The sequence below is a fragment of the Echiichthys vipera genome (genome assembly GCF_963691815.1).
Source record: "Echiichthys vipera genome assembly, chromosome: 9".
Lineage (NCBI taxonomy): Eukaryota > Metazoa > Chordata > Actinopteri > Perciformes > Trachinidae > Echiichthys > Echiichthys vipera.
This window is the reverse complement of record NC_139834.1, coordinates 19,054,117-19,075,476: the sequence shown is the minus strand read 5'-3', so window position 1 is coordinate 19,075,476 and position 21,360 is coordinate 19,054,117. Positions and strand designations below refer to the sequence as shown.

Genomic DNA, 21,360 nt, shown 5'->3' with positions numbered 1-21,360 from the left:
AATTTAAGAATGCAGCAGGCTATCCAAAAGCATCAACTCTAATTCACTTACAGGAGTTAAGACCATTATGATGCAAAGTTGCCCCCTTTGACCCAATTCTTTTTGATGAGCATAATCACTAGCTCACCCCTCGGTTATGTGAGACTGGAGAACAGAGTCATACATTAAATACTTTATTCAAGAAAATGTGTTAATGTCTATGTATTAAATAATTTATTCCAAAATATATGGCATTAAAAGACAACTCATCATCTGTTTCAACATAGTTTATTTGTTCCAATAAGTGCCATTATGTTTTTGATATAATATTGTATATAATAATAATAATAATAATAATAATAATGATAATACAACTTTCTTTATATAGCACTTTTCTAAACAATGTTACAAAAGAAAACACATCCAGACAAGGCAGAAAAAAATGAAACAAATAAATAGGAATAAAAACATCATAATTAAGAGTGTATCAAACGTTTCCAAAAGCTTTCACAAAAAGAAATGTTAGAAGAGTATATTTAAGAGAAGCTAGTGTGTCTGAATTCAGTAGGCAGATAGTTTCATAGTGAGGGGGCAATAATAGCAAAAGCCTGCGACCACCTTTTGTAACAAACTGTGACCTGGGAGTCATCAGCAGGTCAGTACGTCCAAAACGTTGTTAGGGGCAAGGCTGTTTAAAGCCATAAAAGTTAGCAATGAAATGTTTCCTCCAGTGTTTTTTCCCTTCAATGTATGGATGGAAAGACGGTTCTGGTGGAGAGATTACTCAGATCCAATGTGATTTAATCTCTGACCACAACAACACTAGACCCAGATGTTTAATCCCTGACAAAGTGAAGTGTGGCACAAAGGTGAAGAAATTAACGTTATGTGTTACATTGTTTCATGTAGGCCTATCGTACAGCAGTTTGTACGTATTAAAGAAATTAAACCAACATATCATAGACACAATACTATTGAAGTCATCACACACACAAATAAAAAACAAAGAAGTGAAAGCACACATGCTTTTTTTGACATATATTGGTTTAAAGTGACATTTGCACCTGTGAATGAATTATTTGTAATACTATAAAAAAAACTACTATACACTAATACTATCTTGATAGATAGATAGATAGATAGATAGATAGATAGATAGATAGATAGATAGATAGATAGATAGATAGATAGATAGATAGATAGATAGATAGATAGATAGATAGATAGATAGATAGATAGATAGATAGATAGATAGATAGATAGATAGATAGATAGATAGATAGATAGATAGATAGATAGATGATAGATAGATACTTTATTTGACACTGCACAAAAGTACAATGCAATTTGGTTCGGAGATTCCATAATAAAGCACACAAAAACACTATGAGTACACACATATCAACAGTAAATAAATATAAAAAAGAGCATGTCGTCAAGGGAAATACTGCACCATCACTGTAGGATAATATACTGACAAATATAAAATGAGAGCATGGTAAAATCAAATAAATAAATAAGGGTCGAATAAGCCAACTTAAGGGGAAAAGCTTTTCATCTTCTTGAAAATAAATTGAAATAAACAAAAAAACCCGACATAAAAATATCACAGCAGACATGGGCAAAAATGTACATGTGCTTACATTTTTAAGTAACTGTGTGAGTGACAGAGCCTGTGGGTGGACTCATGTAGCTGATCCAATTAATTATAAAGCAACACTGAATCCATAATTTCATGGTTATTACTGTGCATTATCAACTATAAATTTAAATAAAGTAGCCTATTGATTCCCCTAAAATACAATGCTATTTCAGCTTTAAATTAAGTTCTGACTGGATACTCGATAGTATTGCTCAACCTATCTTTGACAGGTAATTATGTAGCTTCTCTGTTTACCCCGCCTCTTTTTAGAGTCGAACCAATCAGAACAGCGGATAGGTGGACCCAGACAGGAACCGGCCAATCACAGCGGCTCCTGTCTGCGTCGAGCAGAACGACCCGCAGACGCAATTTGCGTGATCGTTACAGTGTAACATGTTGGCTTGGGAGTTGCAGCGCGAATAATTGGTGTTAAATACTCCGGTCAATTTCGCAAAATTATGATATTTATTCTCTTTTGATACATTTGTTTCCTGCTGCCGCGCGGGGGAATAGTCGGCGCTTTGAAGGAGCTTTGTGTTTTTCAAAGCCCGAAATAATCTGTCAGGACTGTGTTGTTGATGTCATCCGCGGCAGAGCTGTAGCGACCTTCAATTTCTAGGAAAGACCGGGGTAAACAAAGACTGATTTTTGCGTCTTTGTTTCGTTTTCTTTGCCCGTGACACCAGCAACGAGAATGGGACTGCTGCTCCACTGTGTCCTGCTGTTATCCGTCTCCACTTTAACAGCCGGGCAGGATTTCCAGAGATCCAAACCCTTCGGACAGTCGGCTTTTCTGAGGCGTTCAAACATCCGAGAGAAAGCTGCGGACATCGTAAAGAGGTCCCTGCCTACATGGCTGCTGGCTGCATCGCCGAATCACAAGCTACATCGAAGAAGCGCCGAGCAGGGCGACTCCTGCAAAGCCCTGCAAGGATATGACACCAAGTTAACAGACAACACCCACAGTGTAAGTTACCAACTGAGGTCCTGTTACTCCTCGCACGTCTGACAATTAAATGGGTCTCGGGGAGATGATGCGCAGGTGCACGGATAGGCCTAATCAGCTATCCAGTGTCCTCAGAAGCATAGATACTGAGTGATGGGCTGTTTCCATCCAGCTGGTTAACAGTTAGATAGCCTATCATGTATTGCACTGTACGCTGTTTTCATTAAAAAAAAATATGAAAGCATTAAAATCGCCTGCAGGGTCCAAGTCCTGTGTTTACCTTTGAAACAGCCATTAAAGGTACCATCTTGCCTTTCTCTCTGCTACCAAGAGTTTTTGACTGGCTTTATTTTATTGTTTAACGTTTGGTGCAGTGAAATACAGTGTAGTGAAACAGTAACAACGCCTATTTTCCCCTCATGTTTTAAGACCTACGTAGGCTCCTACTGAAGCACACCAGACTGGTTTACCTCTGAAATGCTCCACTAATGGCCATGACCTATATCTTATTCTTCTAAAGGATGCAGCTGTATTCTGCGTTTAAAGGATCTCACTGCTTGAACCTGCCTGAATGATGATGACAGGGAAATTGGCCCAGTGGGATCCATGTGACTGGCTGTGTGCTAGTTATTTTGTTATTATAAAGCTGTGTTTGTGTGGTAGTGAAAGCAATGAGCAGGCAAGGGAGTCTAGTTAGGTTAGGAGGTTACATTTGGTCTCACCAGATGTGTGATGGATTTAGCAAACAGACTTGACCCAGGAAGTGAACACACCCAAATGAATGCAGCTTATAAAGTATCTACAACAAATAGGAGGCTGTGTTGCTTATTTCCCTAGCTTCCCATTACCATGTGATCCGCTTTGCATTTCAGTCTTTGAATACTTTGGCCCTAGTAATCTAAAGTCGACAGAATTCCTAGAGGCTCAGCTCCGTCATTCCCCTTCTCAAAGTTATTGTTGCCGGTCTCATCAGGGCTGGAGCTCCTGAAAGAGACCTCCTGCCTCAAACAGTCGGGGAAAGTTCACTTGGTTGATGAATGATGAGAATCAAGACTTTTGCATCAGGCAGCTGGACTCTCTGATAACGCAAGCAAACGTATTTCTGTCAGCGCCACACTGCTAATTGACTGAGTTTTGTGCAAATCAGAGTGAAAGTCTGTTTCATGACCATTTATTGTGGTATTCAGCAACTGTATTCAGAAATCTGTGCAGAGAGCAGTTGGCTTGGAGCCTTGTGCTGCTGAAATGCTCGTCTGGTCTGATAAGTGGTGCTTCACTTTGTCATCTGTGCTTGTTTGACCACATGGTGAAGGGAAACATGGGGCCAGTCCAAGCATGAAAAAAAAATACAGACTGGAGGTAAAATTCACAAAGAGGTTTTGACTGCATTTTATAATTGTGTGGTCAGTTCACCCCTCTTTGCCAGCTGGACTTAAAGTCCTCTCTTAATTGGGCGACATGACAATATATTATCAGGATAGCAGCAGAACTGCGTTCAGCAATATTTACCTCATTTGGATGATGCTTTTTCTGTCCACATTATGTTCATTTTGCACTAAAGTTCATAATAGAATGAGAAACTACTCAGTACTTTTCTTTTGTCTGGTATTTCATTTGAACAGGAGAATACCATGCGGTTGTTTCATATAGACCATTTATTTATTGAATTAACCAGAAAAAATGCTATATATTGTCTTAAAGTCCAAGATATGAAATTACCTAGAAGATTTTGCCCATATCACCCAGCCCTAATTCACACAGCTGAGTAGAAATAGCGACTATTTGTTTGTTTATAACATCTTTCTTTCATCTCAGTATACCTTCAATGACCTGAGTGGGTCAGTGTCGCTGGCCTGGGTTGGAGATGGCACAGGGGTGAGTGTGATGTTCTTCTCTATTTGCACATTACATATATTTCATATATCAGTGTTGCTCCTCTGTGACGTACAGTAGGACAAACTCAGCTTGATTATTCAGTGACGGGTATTAAAAGTGACAGGGTATTCTGCCCGCAAAGAACCTTGAAGCTTACATAACCACTTCCCTCGCATCGACGTCTTATGCACATTTATAAAAGATCTTAACTTTCTTTTCTTTGCAGGTCATCCTGGCTTTGACGACTTTCCAGGTGCCTTTCTTCATGATCAAACTCGGCCAGTCCAAACTCTATCGAAGGTAAGGCCTCTGATCTCACCTGTTGGGAAAAAAACAACACGGTTTGCATTTAATTTTCATCTAATTTGACTGCGGTCATTTGTGTGTCAGTGAGAACTACGGTAAGGCATTCGAGGATGTGACCACCCTCATCAACAACACCTTCATCAGATCAGAGTTTGGCATCGCTATCGGGAACGAGAAAGTAAGTCATGTCCTCATTTGAAAAAGGTTGTGATTCTGATCTGTGCGTGCCCGCTGTAAAGAACCTTTAACGTCCGGTCGTCTCGTGTGGTTTCATCAGTCTGAATGTTGGACTCTGGTTCGTAGGTGATCCTGACAGGAGAAGTGTCTGGAGGTCAGGGGTCTCGGATCTTTGTCTCCAACGACTACGGGAAAAGTTTCACTCCCCGTGACCTGCCCTTCATCCCCCTGATGCAGATCACATACAACCCTGGCGACTCCAATGTGCTGCTGGTCCTCAGCAACAGCGTAAGTAATGAATGTTAAAATATACCTCATATTTAGTTTGGAAAGGAACCAGTCAGCCAGTCTTTATAAACTTGAAACCCCCAGTTCTGTGTGTGCTTATCTTGGATAATCGTCTCATTAATTTAAGAGGGCGAACAACCTTTTTCATTGCCGGTTGTAAAAACCCTTAAGCAAAGGCAATCACCTCACTCCCTCAATCCTTTGTTTGCTTAGAGTACATTTATTAACATGGCTGTGGTGTTTTTCTGCAGCTCTAGTATACACTGCAGTTGAACCTCCAGTTCTTTGTTTAACTTAAAAAACAAATCTGTCCTCAGAACGAACTGTGGCTGTCTGAAGATTTTGGGAGCAACTGGAAAAAGATCCACGACATGGTGTGCCTCGTGAAATGGTAAGAGACGAGACAAAACCAATGATACCAGCACCTTTGTCAGTGATGTTAATCAGTGTCCTCAAGTGTGTGACTTAGGGAAACATTTCTAGTCATTGAGATCAGGGAGGAGTGGAAGAACACCATTCCTTTTGTTCTGGCAGGTAGCAAAGATGTCAAGAAGTGAGTCTGTCAGTCAGTCCTCCTTTTCTTTAGTTATAGTTCCTCCAACAAGCTAATTATTACAGGAAGTTGAAGACAGCAGAGTTCCACTCTTGACCGTGCTTAATTGTCTTTGTTTAACCATGTTTTGACTTCTTCACACTGAAGTAACTTGCTCTCTCTCGCTGATAGTCACACGATTTGTGACTATACATAACCTGACAGACAAGTTCATAGTTTTTCTCCCAAGACCTTTACTGTTGCTCCACCTTTCCAAAATAGGCAGTAAAACTACATCGCAGTGTTTTCAGTGAATGTTTGACTATCATTGTTTTGGCCATGCCCTCACTGCACTCTTTCTGGTTTTATAGGCACTTCCTGGTATGTGTCACTCAGTAATCTTGGCAGCTCCAAATATCTTGTTAGTTTACCTTTAAGGCTGTGTTTTCGAGGTCACGGTGTGAAAGAACTGTGCGTCCAAAACTGTCTTCCTGAAGTAAAACAGTTTATTACTATCCCTAAGACGGTGATCTGAACAGGCTCCAGGGACATTTTAATCTGGGGCAGGAGCTTTCTGAAGTTAAAGCACAGCACTCGAAAGACAGTAAATATTTGGGAAGGGCATGACTGTATGATGGTTGCATTTGATTAGCCATGTCTTGCGCTACTTACTTTCACAATGAAACAAAAACCCTGATAAATATCAATGCACAAAGAATCCTGTACGAGACCGGATTTTTTCCTGTACGATTGTGTAGTTGTAGCTCACAGAGAGCTGTCACAGCCTTATCAACAAAGCGGCCCACATCTATTTGCTTGTAATCCTTTAAACTGTGGATTTAAATGTGTGTGTCTGCTTATCTTAAATTCTTGGTACTTTCCACTGATTCTAGGGGAAGGAAAAACACCATCTTCTTTACAGCCAGCCTCAACGGATCCTGCAGTAAGTAATCCCTTCTTTAAGCAAAACCTGAAATAAAAAATGAACGACTTTTTTGCGTGTACAGGGAGATTCCTGAAGAGCAGCACATGGAATATAATATACAATTAATATAATAAGCATCTACATGTGTTTATTGAGACCTCTCTTTTCTATTGATTCACTGGATTTGGTTTGAAACTTTCATTTTCTGAGTTGTCCCATTTCTTTTTTCTTCCCCCAGGTGATCGGGGAATGCTTGAACTGAGGAGGTCGACAGACTACGGTAAAACCATCAAAACCGTCGCCAGTAAGATCTACTCCTTTGGCCTGGGCGGACGCTTCCTCTTTGCCTCTGTAATGACAGGAAAGGTCAGTATACAGTTTTGCAACGCCATACCGCAACAGTGACAGACAGATTATGGTCTGGCTACACCACCGATATAGTATATTGTATGTATATATTGTTGTTGTTATGTTGTTTGTATAGCTGGAGTTGGCAACGGAAATAATATCCCCCTGGGATTATTAAAGTATTTCTGATTCTGGGATAGAGCAAAAAACGTTCTGGCTTTTTTGTATTTCTTTGAAACAATACCAATCTTCTTGGGGGGCGCTGAGCCCTATGACAGAGGTAGCGAAAGGGGAGGAGAAAACCTGGTGAGAAACATCAGCAGATACATAAACATGATCAGGCATCCAGAGGTGTTAAGACCTTTGTGTTGGTAAGAAAAAGCTTCAGTCTTCTCTGTTTGAAATACAGTATACTGTCGTGAGGTGAGATATGTCTTGCTGTACCTCTAGATTGTTTTCATGACCGGGAGAGTTTCATTTTAAGTATTATTTTAAATATTTTTGGAATTATTGCTAAATTTAAAATAGATCCGTCTCCATGTGTGGTTTAAAAGAGGTGTCACTTGATAAGTTTTACCCATGAGTAAAACAGATTTTACAATCAATGGCTGTTTACAGGTCAGGGAGTACTATTTTGTATTTTTGGGCTCTAAATTGAGTTTAATAATCTGATAAATTGTGATTTTACTTGAGTGAATGTCAGTTGGGTTTGAGGACTACGAGTTTGAGTGTGAAAACAATCTGGAGATGTGGAGATAGAAAAAGGTAATCTTATTAGACCTCCGTAGTCCGCTCTCATCTGTGCTTGAGGCTCGCGGCACGCGTATGTACTGCAGCTGGCTCTACTTTTGCATGCAGTATGCATACAATTGGGACATATTACTTCCGCTTAAAATTGGGCCTTGAACTTCCACATTCTCCTCTCTTTCTCTGAAGGGCACTCTGAGGATGATTTATGTGTCAGTGGACCACGGTGAGAAGTGGAACATGGCCCAGCTGCCCCCGGTCGGTCACGAGCAGTTCTACTCCATCCTGGCAGCGAACGATGAAATGGTCTTCATGCATGTCGACGAGCCAGGAGGTCAGTCCTTATAGAAACCTCACCTGTTTGCAGTAATAATATTTAAGTGGTTTTGCCCATGTAGAGAATGTAATTAAAGAAGGTTGATGTAGAGAACTTGCACATATGAAATCCCATATTTCATTATTTCAAAGGACCAGCTCTGAATCCCTGCATCTGAATGATCTCTCCAATATGTGTGAACTTTGTGTTTCTTTTCTACATCCACAGATACAGGATTCGGCACCATTTATGTATCAGATGACCGGGGCACTGTGTACTCCAAGTCATTGGAGCGCCACCTTTACACCACCACGGGGGGCGACACTGACTTCACTAACGTCACCTCCCTGCGAGGAGTTTTTGTCACCAGTGTCCTGGCAGAAGGTATTCATGTGCTGGTGCTTATATAAAGAATAGCAACACATGTCTGCACTCGATTTCCCCCTCAGAAAAACACACACATATGAGTTCTCTATTACATACTGGAGGGAGGGCGTTAAGTAAATATTTAATTAGCTGTTCAGTGTTAGCTGTCTGTCTGATGAAGCTGGCTGACACTTTACCAGAAATACCACATCACCAGCTAAATCTGAACTCCATCATGTTTGCTGCTTACTATATTCTCTGTTTGAAGATCTCCTCTGTCGTTCCTTCATATTTGAACCAACTCTTTTCCTCACTCTTCTTCATGACCCTTCTGTGGTTACATGATTATTGCCAGGGCTTACTCTTGTTTACTTATTAGCGGCAACTGAATTTAAGCTTTAATTGCGCACATTGTTTTTGAATAGTCGCATCTGCTAAATGCTCCCAACAAACCTTGTCTTGTTGTTTCAGATAACTCTGTGCAGTCTGTGGTGTCCTTTGATCAGGGAGGAGAATGGGTTCCCCTACGGAAACCTGCAAACAGCAAGTGTGATGCTACAGCCAAAGACCCAGACAAGGTAAAAAGGGGAAACTGGTGCGTCTGGAGAGGGGGGTAAAAAAACCCAAAGCCAGACAGTTTTTCAGTCTTGAGGGGAAACTCTGTGCTTTGATGACATCATTTTTAATAAACTTGTGCCAAAAAGGCCGAACACTGTACATTTATTTATCGTTGCAGCATTTGTTATTTTTTATTTTTAAAGACTTTCCTAGTTGTGGTGCTATTAAGAGTCAGATACCAAAGGCTGCTTGTGTTTGTGTCTGTCTATAGTGCAGTCTCCACATCCATGCAGCCTACAGTACTGCTATGAGGCTGAACGTCCCCATGCTGCCTCTGACTGAACCAAACGCTGTCGGCCTCATCATAGCTCACGGTAATTCTCAGTTCAGAGCTTTCACACCAGTGTTTTTTGAACAATTGTCCAAGTGTTTTTAATAAACGGGTTGTTATTGTATACATTTCTGTGTATATCATCAGGGAGTGTTGGTGATTCCATCTCAGTTATGAAGCCTGATGTGTATGTATCTGATGATGGGGGGTACACCTGGATAAAGGCCCTCATAGGGCCCCATCACTACGCCATTCTGGACTCTGGAGGGCTGCTGGTTGCCGTGGAGCACACCCCGACTCAACCTATCAATAAGATCAAGTGAGTAATAGTCAGAGGGATTGGATGAGTTTCTATATGCTAGGAGCGCCTGGAGAGATTTTCTTAATATGTATTCTGATTTAAATGAAATTGCATGCAATACAACTCCCTCTCATATGTTATTAAATACATTTGTTCATGTTTGTACATTCTTTGATGTCCTGGCAGATTTTCTACTGATGAAGGACAGTGCTGGGGTGTTTACACCTTCACCAAAGACCCAATCTACTTTACCGGGCTGGCATCAGAGCCGGGAGCTCGCTCCATGAATGTCAGTATCTGGGGCTACAGAGACTCCCTCCTCAGCCAGTACTGGATCTCCATCACCATCGACTTCAGGGATCTTCTCACCAGAGACTGTGAGTGACGGAAGAACATGCATAATACAACAAACTGACTTTAACGCACTTGTGTTAATCCAAAATGTTGATGTGCTTAGGTGGGGACAAGGACTATGTGCAGTGGTTGGCCCACTCTGACGACATCAGTGATCCCAAAGACGGTTGCATGCTGGGCTACAAAGAAAAGTTCCTGCGTCTCAGGAAGGACTCTGTTTGCTGGAACGGACGAGATTACCAGGTCAACACCCAGCCAACACCGTGCCTGTGTACCCTGGACGACTTCCTATGGTAAGACTTTCGCTGTGACGGAGATCCATACTACATAGTAATTCTATACAGTGCATGCTACACACTAATCAGTACATGCTACACACTGATCAAAGTATACTGTTTTGAAGTTACTATACAAAATAAATCAACATACTTGACCACTTTACAGGAAGTGATAAAATCAATTTATCATGCAATGTCACGTTGAACTTCACAAATGGGAAACAAAATGTCTTTCTTGAGAATTCATACCTTTTTTCAACAGTTTCACCACCATACGCAATGTATTGTATTTTTTTCCAGCTGTAAACATTGCTTTTGTGCATTGCATTGTGGGACACTATTATGCATCAACTGTATTTCACATGCATTCTGTTAGCAAAATAACCTGCTGAGACAAAAGTACTGCTAGGTAAATCACTGTTGAAAAGGTCTTCTTAGGTAAAGGTAAAATGTTCATTTAAATGTGATTCAAAATGTGACACTGGCACAGCTCATACAAAATGGATGCACGTTGAAACATAAACTACAGTAACTTGAGTAAGAGTCCACAATTAAAAATGCCAACTGGTATTGACAAGCAGTGTAAAGGTATCCTGAGCCAAACAATTGGTCAGTTATAGGACGCAGAGTAAATGTAGGTAATTTCTTCTACCCTTGCTTACCATCCTGGCATCTTCTGATTCTTTGCAGCGACTTCGGATACTACCGTCAAGAGAACAGCTCAGAGTGCGTGGAACAGCCGGACCTAAAAGGCACAGTGCTTGAGTTCTGTCTACAAGGCAAAGAGGAACAACTGCAGACCAGTGGGTAAGGGAATGTGTTGACCTTTGATCATCGATGCCAGTGATTTTGTAGTCTGCTTGATAAACATCTTTATTTATTAAGTAATGTTTTAACAGAGTAGCGGTAGTAATAAAAGGTTTGTTTTGCAGAAATGTAATTTAATCATTTTGATTTCTCTGTAGCCCATTTCTTTGTTCACAATATTATATTAATATTAAAATAGATACTCTCTGTTTAAAAAGCATGTATTGCACCAGACCATCATCTGCTACATTTTATGGTAGTGGCAGAGGATTGCTCAAAGTGAGAGTGAGAGTCACTCATTGGGGTACAACACGTGCAGTGAAATTTGCTCTGCAATCGCCGAAAGGGTTCACAGCAGGCGCACTATCATGGAACATGAGGATGATTGATTTGTTTCATTGAGGCATCCGCAGTCTGCCTTTTTTCGGAATATATTACCGCAAAAGCACGGGAGCGGACACCATCCCTGTATTTCTAGAGCCGTCTGCTCAAACCCTCCGACATACAGCTCCAGTTACATTATGCATGTGTCATACTCAGCTCAGAGACATGGCATCTCCTTTTTTCACCCTCCTTTATGAGAATGAGGAAGTACTTCTCATGCCGTGATCAGTTAAAGGAAGCAGGCGAGGGTGAGAGTGAGTCTCATGTTTTCAATGAGGAAGAGTGAACGCCGAACGTAAAAGCAAAGGACATTTTTGGTAAATCGTGTTTGCTCCACTGCACACAGACTGACTTAATAGAAAATGAATAGTTGCTACACAGAAGCTTATGAAAATCCATTTAAACCATTATGTGCTGTTGCCAGGGAAGTTAGAGTGTATTAATGTATTAATTTATAGGACTATAGTGTAATTGTGCTTATGAATAAATTAACACTTAGGATAATAACTATGGACTAACTGTCATACACTGTTGATGTGTCTTAAATCCACAGCTACAGGAAAATCCCTGGAGATAAATGTGAGGGAGGAAACATGCCCGAGCGTAAAGAGATCGACCTCAGTAAGAGGTGTGTGAGTGACCTGGTGGGCCCTGAACTTCTGGTCAGTACTTCTGCCTATACTTCTGGAAAATATTATAAATATAGTTTTAATCATGTTTGTGTGCATTATATCTGTTCCTGCACTACCACGTTTACCTACTTTTGTTGTCTGCTGGTCATTTTTTTTTACAGGTAGACGGTCGCACCTCCAAGTCCGTACCCATAGTGATAACAGTCATCATCGTCATGCTGCTGAGTGTCGCAGCCGGAGTTGTCTTCGTCAAGAAATACGTCTGTGGTGGCAGGTTAGTTTATCTCGCCATGCTCATATGTATAATCCTGTTCATAACCACAAACCAGGATGGCAAGCTGTATCTTGGTAGTTGAGTCAGCACTTTTACCGTTCTTCATGCGTGTTTTCTCTTCTCGGTGACCCGACAGTACTTTGAATGTGCCCCACAGGTTCTTGGTTCACAGGTACTCGGTGCTGCAGCAGCACGTCGAGGACAACGCTGTCGAGGGAGTGGATGACCCGCTGGAGACCAACCACACTCCAAATGGCAAGATAGAGTTTCACGACGACTCAGATGAGGTACAGTGGATACATTTTCGTCCCTTATACTCAAAGGCAAAGACAAAACACATGGGTACCAGGTTTTTCTTCTAAGACGGGGCCATTGTTTTACAGTGGAACCAGTAGCATGTGTTTGTCTTTAAGGTTTGCCACTTGCCTGATGTCATAGAAATTCAGAGAACTAAAGTAGTCGGACATTAAAAAAACAACCAAACCAGAGCATCAAATAATCTGCGACACACTTTGATGCTGAAGATAACATGATAACTTGAATCACTGTTGTTAAGAGCACCAAATATTTTCTACTGTTGAATAAACCCTAGGATTGTTCAGATGGTGTCGGCAGCCAACGCTATATTGTCGTTTAATATCAGTGCAGATGAAGAGCTGGGAGTTCATGAGCCTCATTCATCAACCTATTAAACATTAAGGACCCCACAGTGATGAAGCCATGATGTCCCACTGTGCACTCCTACAGTACAGGCCCACCACCTGCTGCAACTGATGAATATATATATGTATATATAAATCATATATATGAAGTAGTGAAGGTGTAGAAGGGAAGAGAGCAACATAATATTGCCCACATTGATAATGTATGGAGCCATTAGCTGATATGTATTCTCTTACAGTAATGTGACCAAAGTTAAAGCGCTCTCTGGTGGACGGGCAATGTAACGGCAGAACGATGAACTCAAACTAGTCTTCGGCATTTCTGTACTGCATTTTTGTGGTCACTTATCAGCACATATACAAACAAAAAACTGTGATAATTAGCCGATACAAACGTCCCAGACGATCGGTCAGAATCAAGACTTCTGGGAGGGGAAAACAGTAATTTGCAGCTTTCCATTCAATTTTTGTCTAAAGACTGTCACGTATAATGTTCCTCAAAAGTGAAACAATTTAATTGAATTGAATTTCAACTTATTTCAGACCTCTCAAAAGAAAAACAAGTATACAATTATACAAAATTAAATTAGTGCACAAATTAGAAGAAAATAATTAAAGCATGTTACAACATAAATTCAATTAACAACATTGACATATCTGAAAAGGAGTAGGAAGAAGTATAAACGTATTGAATCCTTCCCCTTCTCCGTAACAATTATTTTTTTAAACTTTTGTTCCTGATTTTCCTTTGTGGGCTCTAATCTAACCATACAATAACTTGTATACAATATAAGTAAATAAACTGTATACAAGTTATTGTATAGTATATATGTTAAATTCTATTATATATATAAAAGAAGAAGAATAGAATATAATTGAAACATACAGGGTGTCCCAAAAAATGTAACACACTTTAGCAGCTAATAACTCACTTTTATATATTTATATATATTTGTGATGTGTGTGATTCCATTGCTTGGCGTTGTCAGCAGTTTCTGGACCAGAGCGGCGCCGTTTTAAGAACAGTTTAGATTCTATTACATTTTGAACATTAAATTAATTTTAATAAACACTTACTTAACAATTATTTAAAGTGTGGATACATTTTGGGACACCCTGTATGTCTGTCCGTACATGCACACCTATATGCACATGTGTATAACCATAAATATACATATATAGCCCATATTTTTACACAATTAATAAGGAAAATGTTTAAATATAACAGTAATCGGTCGGGCGTTGTAGCTGAAATGAGATTATGATTTTACGTTATTGCTGCAAAGTTACGAGATTAACATGAATTCACCTACAATAAGGCCACTTGAGTAACCCAGTTAGGTGTGTGGGTGTATAAACATCACAAAATGGTTTCTTGTTTGCTCTTCTGTGGTGGTTCTGGCTTCATCGGTATGTTATTGTCTTGTCGTTACACAGGACCTGCTGGAATAACCGGCACAACGAGCCACACATCAGAGGAACAGGTTTCACCTCGTGGTCGGCCGCTGCTGCTGTCACTCTTTTGTCTCCAGCTACTTCTTCCTTTCACCTTCTAGTACGAAGTTTGGCCTCAGCTACCAGACGAAGAGTCTGCATCACTCTGCTGTCATCTGTAATGAATGTACGGAGGCGTCTTGGGACTAATTCCACAGTTGAGGAGGAAGGAGATGTTGTGGTGTTGTGCTTCAGTTATTGATTCTGTCGATTGAGTTTGAGTCTCCAACTTATTTATTTTTGGGAATGAAGAACTGATGCAGTAATTTGGACTGCTGACAGAGCCAGAGTAATGGATTTTTTTTTAAACAAAGCTAGTTGTATAAATCCACCACCATTGCATTACGGGTCCTGCCTCTCCCGTCACCTGGGGGAGCTCCTGGAAATACTTCTCACTTGCACTTGTACATAAACCTGTTTTTCTTTGTCATGTTTGACATGGTATCAATTTGGTAGATGTTAAAAAGGGTCGCTGTTGGTAGCTGATTAATAAGTCTCCCAAGTCACTTTAGTCTTAATCCCTACTTTTTAACAAAGTATTTGTTGGTCTAAAAGTGTGCCCCAGACGGCCAAAAGTACGTGAAAAATCCCGTTGTAGTCTGTATTTGGAATACAAGCCAGCTTACCTTTACTCCATGGCATTTAGGACCACTGTTGAAGTAATAAGACACAAGTGGAAATGCACAATTTAGATTTGGTGCTTTGCCCATGCACGTCAACTAATCCTATCAGCACAATATCTCTGATGTATCCAGTTGCTTCATTTGATAAATGGAGACATGAGGCATCAATGTATAAGGTGGTAAAGTGTGTCTGTTTCAAGACAGGATTTGTTCAAAAATGTACGTCAGCAGTTCTGACTGCCTAAAGCACAAGGTCCTTTTTATGCTAAGAGGTTGTAATTTAACATTTTTCCTAAATGTGACCTAATTGTTAACATGATAACACTGTAATAATCACTGTTGTCATATACAAGTCGTGTTTCTAATCATCTGAGCAGTTTTTGTACTAACGGACGTTTGAACTTCTGGAACAAATTGTGGTTAGAAAATGTCCCGAAATTACACAAATCATTCTAGTTTGATAGTAAATATCTGCAGATATTTTTTACATCAGATTCAGATAACTGAATACATCAACATGATTTGTCGACAGAAGCATAGGAGCAATAAGAAAAAAACAATTATGTAAATGTTGTATAGTATAATTAACACGGTAGCCTATTAGAGTTAACAAAAATGGTTGTTGGGCTGTTTTTTTTCTTTTTTTTTGGGGGGGGGGGGGGTATTTGCATCTGAGGTGAGCAAAATTCACTAAACAACAGGGTTATTGAACGTTTCTCATTTTACAGTGAACTGCTGTTTTTAATCACACATCTGTCCCGTCTATCACGTCAAGTCTTACAGGTCTTTTTGTCTTCTTTTAAACATTTGTTGCACAATTATTTGTCTGTTGTTAAATACGTTGCTTGCATATAGGTTTTATTTATTTGTGACTTGCAGGTTCATAGTGCAGTGAATTGGATGTGGTTACACAAGTGCCTAGTGTGAGGATATGATGCGAGGCCCTCCCAATGTGTGGCCAGCATCTATTTACTGATTATTGTTTATATCAACTAATGTGTAACCAGTTCTATCCAGTATGTCAGTGACATCCTGAAGTTGCACTTGTTGCCTAAGATGAATCTTTGAGCGGTGACGGACGTGCGTTTCATACAAGCTCTCATTGAACTGCATGTTAACTCCCAATATTTAAATTCACAGAGCTTTTTTTTTTAACAGACATTAAACTACAATAACCTGGTTATTCTCTTTCATGTCTTGGCATAATGCATCGTTCTGAGTGAAGGTTTCGCGAGTGGATACCGGGTTATCATGTAGCTGTTACACACTGGAAGACACGTGGTGAGTTATTGTACGATGGTTTATTGCATTAAGTGAAGGTAACACATTTTCCTTAGTTTAAAACTGCTGTATAAATTAATAAGTCATTGTGATGGTTCTGTAAATATACGAGGTTACATCTTTGTATCTGCTTTGTTTCTCTTCTGTATATTTGAGGCACTTTTCTTTGGGTTTGCAAATAAATTCATATGTTCCTCTATTTTTGTCACCCGATTCTTATTTTTACAGAAACATTAACCGTATGATTCAAATATTATGATGTAATTTGTGCTGAATTTCCATTTTATTATCTCGAAAACTGTCGAATTCAACATGGTCATAGTCAAGGTCATCCTGAAAATGAATCCATTGGATTTTGTATTTTTGACGGCTCAAAATGTGTCGTTTACAAAGGGATCTGGTTTCAGTGCTGGGGGAGATATTCTACAACTTAAGTCTCTTCAGTGTCCTCTGCCTATTCATTTATTTATTCAGTTTAAATAAAAGCTGCATTCATTTTAGGTTTCATTTCTACAAATGTAAGAAAAAAAAGTAAATAAATACAGGGATCAAGAAATAAAAACATTGGGAAACAACCATTGAAAAATCTGAACACAAATTGTTGTTTTGTTTGCCTGTTTAGTAATGATACATTCAGAAAGTCACTGTTGTGTGTTTTAATGCCGACCAGAACATCACACATGGCTGGCCAACAGTCCAACGCAGGAAGTCCTCAGATTCTATACAAAAAGTTGCCCTCCACATCAAAGAAGTCATTACCAACTTGCACCGCAGGGTGAGGCTTTTCCATGTGTATAAACTCTTCAAGTTCTTCCTCTGTCAACAGCTGTCCATCCCAGCTATCCTCATCCTCCTCATCCTCTTCATCCTCTGTAGGATTTGTGTTAGAAGTGCTGTCCTCTTCTCTCGATCTCGTCACGGGGACAACTTCACTAATACCAGCTCTGAAGTGGGATGGCAGAAGAGCATCAGGAGCAGGACGCTTTGCCAGGGCCCTTGAGCCGTCACCTCGAAGCATCACAGTCCCGTCAGCCACAGGCACCACTGCACCTCCTCCGCTGCTCCCAGGTAGGAGTACAGCTGGTGTGCGGTTTCCAGGCAGCTTCGCCCTGTCCCGACCTGTCCCAGCACCCGAAGGCAGCGCCTGTTCACCGAGTCGAACCATCACCTTGACATCCTGCTGGGTTTTTCTGTCAGTAGGGGGGACAAACTTGCTCCTTAGGACTCTCAGGATGACATCAGTGGTGACAGAGTAGCCCTCAGCCAGACGCTGTACTGTCCACTCCTCCGGCAGCTCCCGCTTCAGATATCTGAAAATTGAGAAACATTTTTAGCTTCATTACCTTGAAGACAAAAGAAAAAGTTATTTCTTGAGCGAATGATTGAACCGAGGTAACAAAACTCCTCACCTGATCTGCTCAATAGCATCCCAGGTTAGTTTCCTCTGAGGAGCTCCTGGTGGAGTCATCTGCCTTCTCAGGATATGATATTTCACAGTCTTCTGCCTCCTTCTCTCCTCACTAAAAGAACTCGAGAGGTGGCTCGATTTAGTAGATTTGTAAAGACAGCACACACAAAGCATTGTAGATGCTTTTAACACTAGATCAGAGGTCTTCCTTGTTTTTTAGGCCAAGGGCCCGTTCTCTGACCCTCTACTATAAATATTGCATTAAATTGAGTTGCACATTAAAATGGTCCTGACAGCTAAAGGGGCCTAAAGCCTTTACACAGCTTTTCATGGCCTATACAATACTAAGATATTACAAGGATCATTATTAACATATTCACATCATATGTTAATGTAAACCACCCCCTGCACACCGTCATCAGCACCCAGAGGAGCCTGTTCAGTGGAAGGTTGCTCCTGCCCAAGTGTAGGACCAACAGGCTCAAGAACTCCTTTGTCCCTCAGGCCATCATCCTCTACAACTCCTCACTCGGGGGGAGGAGGAAATAAAGAGGACAGAAGGGAAGGAGTGGGAGCCACTCACTGTGCAATTAATCATCTACTCTTACCTACCTGGACACTCATCTTCTTTTCTTTGTGCAATAACTTTATCCACCACTTAAGTGCAATAATTTAATCTTGCTGCTCATTTCTGTCATATACTGTACAGTAATACATATTTTCTCTTATACATTCCCTCTACATGTAACTTATCTGATTTCAGTTTCTATTTGACCTGTATTCCTACATCTACCTCATATATACTTGACTAAGAGTTTATTGCTTACTGTTTATTGTTTTTTTTATACTTTCTGTATTTATTTAGCTAAGAGTTTGCTTATACTGTATTTATTTTTTTTATACCTCCCTTGTGTTTTTTAAGCTGCTGGAAATTCAATTTCCTCCCAAAGGGATCAGTAAAGAGAAGTCTAAGTAATGTTAAACATACAGTATGAAGGTGCATTGAATCCTTCAGCTCATTTGCATCTGTGCATGGCTACCGTGCCTATAAACCGGTAAGCCTATTACATTTGAATTTATTTCAGTCATGTAAAACAAAGAACACAAAAGTATACAAAAATAAATTAGTTTAACAAATAAGAGAGAAAAAAACAAAACAAAACCTGTAACAACATAAATAGTATCATCAATGTTATGTATTTGTCTGTTTCACAAATGTATCTAATAAGCTAATAATACGTTACATTCATGTTAATCTATATTATTAGACCTATTTTTGATGAAAGTTGATCAAAGAGTTAGGAGAAGGACCCCTGCACTGGAGCATTGTTGACTCTTACTTCTCCAAAGCCTGGAGCTTGTCTTCTACCTCCTCCAAGTCCTCCAGCCCAAGTGCATCTTCCCCGGCTGCAGCGCTGCTCCTCTGGCCGTGCACACGGCTCTGTCCCGCCCGGGCTTTGCTGCTCGCAAATCGGCAGCCGTGAACACACACTGGGGGCTTCATCAGTGACAAAGCACCGAGCCTGGAGAGCAGCGAGAGGACCCGCAGAGGTCGGGCCATGCTCACAGACGGAGACACTGAGGAGTTTGTTTCACACAGTCAGACACGAGGTCACGGACACACTGCCGGACCTTCAGACGGTGCTGTCCCGGACACTAGAGGCACACTTAACTGCATCCATGGTCATATTAAAGTACTGCATGTATGGTACGTCTGAAACTCGTGGATGTGCCACAGACTGTATTTAAGGCATGTACTTCCGCAAACACGGCCCTCACAGCATGACGATGGCGCAGTACTGCCCCCTGCAGGAGCGGAGTAATTCTGTTTATTATCCTGCTAAATCTGTCTGTCGTCACTGTCCAACTGGGAATAATATTTATTTTGTGATTGTGAGGGAAAGGATATTGAACATGTTTTTATTGTTTTAATGTTATTTCTTTTTGGTTTGATTTAAGGAAGTACCTCTTAAAATGTTTTGTAAAAAATGCATTCAAATAGAAATACTTTATTGATCCCAAGCTAGGAAATTGCAGTGTAACAGCAGCTTTACACACAGACACATCAAAGCAGTAAAAAAGAAATACAATATAAAAGATACTTAAAAAATAAAATGTATAAAAAAGCGGACTAATTGTAGAGCAAATGAAACATATAATAGTTTAAGGTGCAGTGGACAGATTATGAGAAAAACATGAGGTGCTTCCGATAAAAAAGCGGACTAATTGTAGAGCAAATGAAACATATAATAGTTTAAGGTGCAGTGGACAGATTATGAGAAAAACATGAGGTGCTTCCGATAGTATTATATAATAATAATATACTATAAAATAAGAATATATATAATTATAATAATAATAATATAATTGTATTATACTGATAAAGATGGATGTATTACTAATTCTTAATAATCCCAAATATTCAGATAAAACTTAGATAACTAATTTGATCTTAATCTTAGTAAACTATCCATAAAATGATTTGGCTTAATAAACTATACCCTCTTTTTATATTTTTAAAGATTCAGATTTTAAACCATATTTGACCACTTTGGAAAACTTAAAACTCAAAAAGAATAAATTGGCAAAACTATTAGATAATTTAGGCATAAATGTTCTCCCTTAGTTTAGCAGACACCACACGTTGTTGTTTTGTGATTCTCATTCCTTTTTTTATGTTGTACAGTCTTTATGCATGTTAATTTATGTCATTATGGTTTCTACATTTAGAAATACATTGATGGCATTGTGTCTACTTCTGGAACATGTAAGAAAATAAATGTTTGTATTGAATCTTGAAATAGTAATTTTTTTTAGCTGAACCTTCAGTCGATGACATGAACAAAGAGGCTCTCCTATAATACAAAGTAAGCAGTATGTATCATCCATTACATTATTTAAAGGCTATATGTGTCATTTGTTTCCCAAATAATGCGAAACATAGACCCAGAGGCAATAACTCCATAAAAAAATCCATCCAAACTGTAAGATTGTGCTCCCTTTTTAATGTCTTTAATTCATTTATTTTAAATTCTTAAATGACCCCTGGCATGTTTTTTACGTTATTTATTTTTCTTTCTTTCTGTTTTTCTACTTGTTTGTTTTGTGTACCTTTTATACCTCTGTATTTTTTATATCTACTTAAAAATAAGTGATGTATTTTCCTTTGTTTCTAATTTGCAATGAATACAAAGTTGAAATAAAAAGTTTAATAAAAGTTAAAAAAATAATAAACCACAACACTGTCAAAGACAGGCAAGTTGATTTCTGTAGCCCAATTCAACAGCAAGGTAAGTGCTTTACATAAATCATTAAAAGCATTGAAAAGAAAACACATTCAATTGGACAGATAAAATTATTAAAATGTTAAGAAAAGTTTGAAAAACATAAAATGACATTTGAGTAATATAAGTAAAATATCATTGCACGGCAGGTGATGGGAGCCACAGTGCAGTAAGGTACAGGCAGTTTAACAAAATGTGTTTACAGAAAAGTCTTCAGTCTTGATTTAAAAGAACATGAGGAA

The 21,360-nt window shown here is 39.6% G+C and overlaps 2 protein-coding genes across 2 annotated transcripts; one reads left to right on the top strand and one right to left on the bottom strand.

The window, feature by feature from the left end:
• The first annotated feature begins 2,019 nt into the window (after positions 1-2,019).
• On the top strand, positions 2,020-16,619 carry sort1b (sortilin 1b). The gene is made up of 20 exons (XM_083919787.1): positions 2,020-2,588; positions 4,383-4,442; positions 4,669-4,742; positions 4,833-4,926; positions 5,052-5,213; positions 5,531-5,604; positions 6,639-6,688; positions 6,909-7,036; positions 7,955-8,099; positions 8,310-8,465; positions 8,919-9,025; positions 9,277-9,379; positions 9,484-9,655; positions 9,824-10,014; positions 10,095-10,284; positions 10,960-11,076; positions 12,014-12,122; positions 12,254-12,366; positions 12,524-12,653; positions 14,466-16,619. Exons 1-20 carry the CDS (start codon positions 2,316-2,318, stop codon positions 14,478-14,480), a joined length of 2,463 nt encoding a protein of 820 aa, XP_083775913.1. The 5' UTR covers positions 2,020-2,315; the 3' UTR covers positions 14,481-16,619.
• On the bottom strand, positions 15,808-19,571 carry ngrn (neugrin, neurite outgrowth associated). Its single transcript, XM_083919788.1, has 3 exons — positions 19,175-19,571; positions 17,836-17,946; positions 15,808-17,736 (listed from the first exon to the last, which is right to left on the bottom strand). The coding sequence occupies exons 1-3, from the start codon at positions 19,393-19,395 to the stop codon at positions 17,139-17,141; spliced, it is 930 nt and encodes a 309-aa protein (XP_083775914.1). The 5' UTR covers positions 19,396-19,571; the 3' UTR covers positions 15,808-17,138.
• Positions 19,572-21,360: the final 1,789 nt, after the last annotated feature.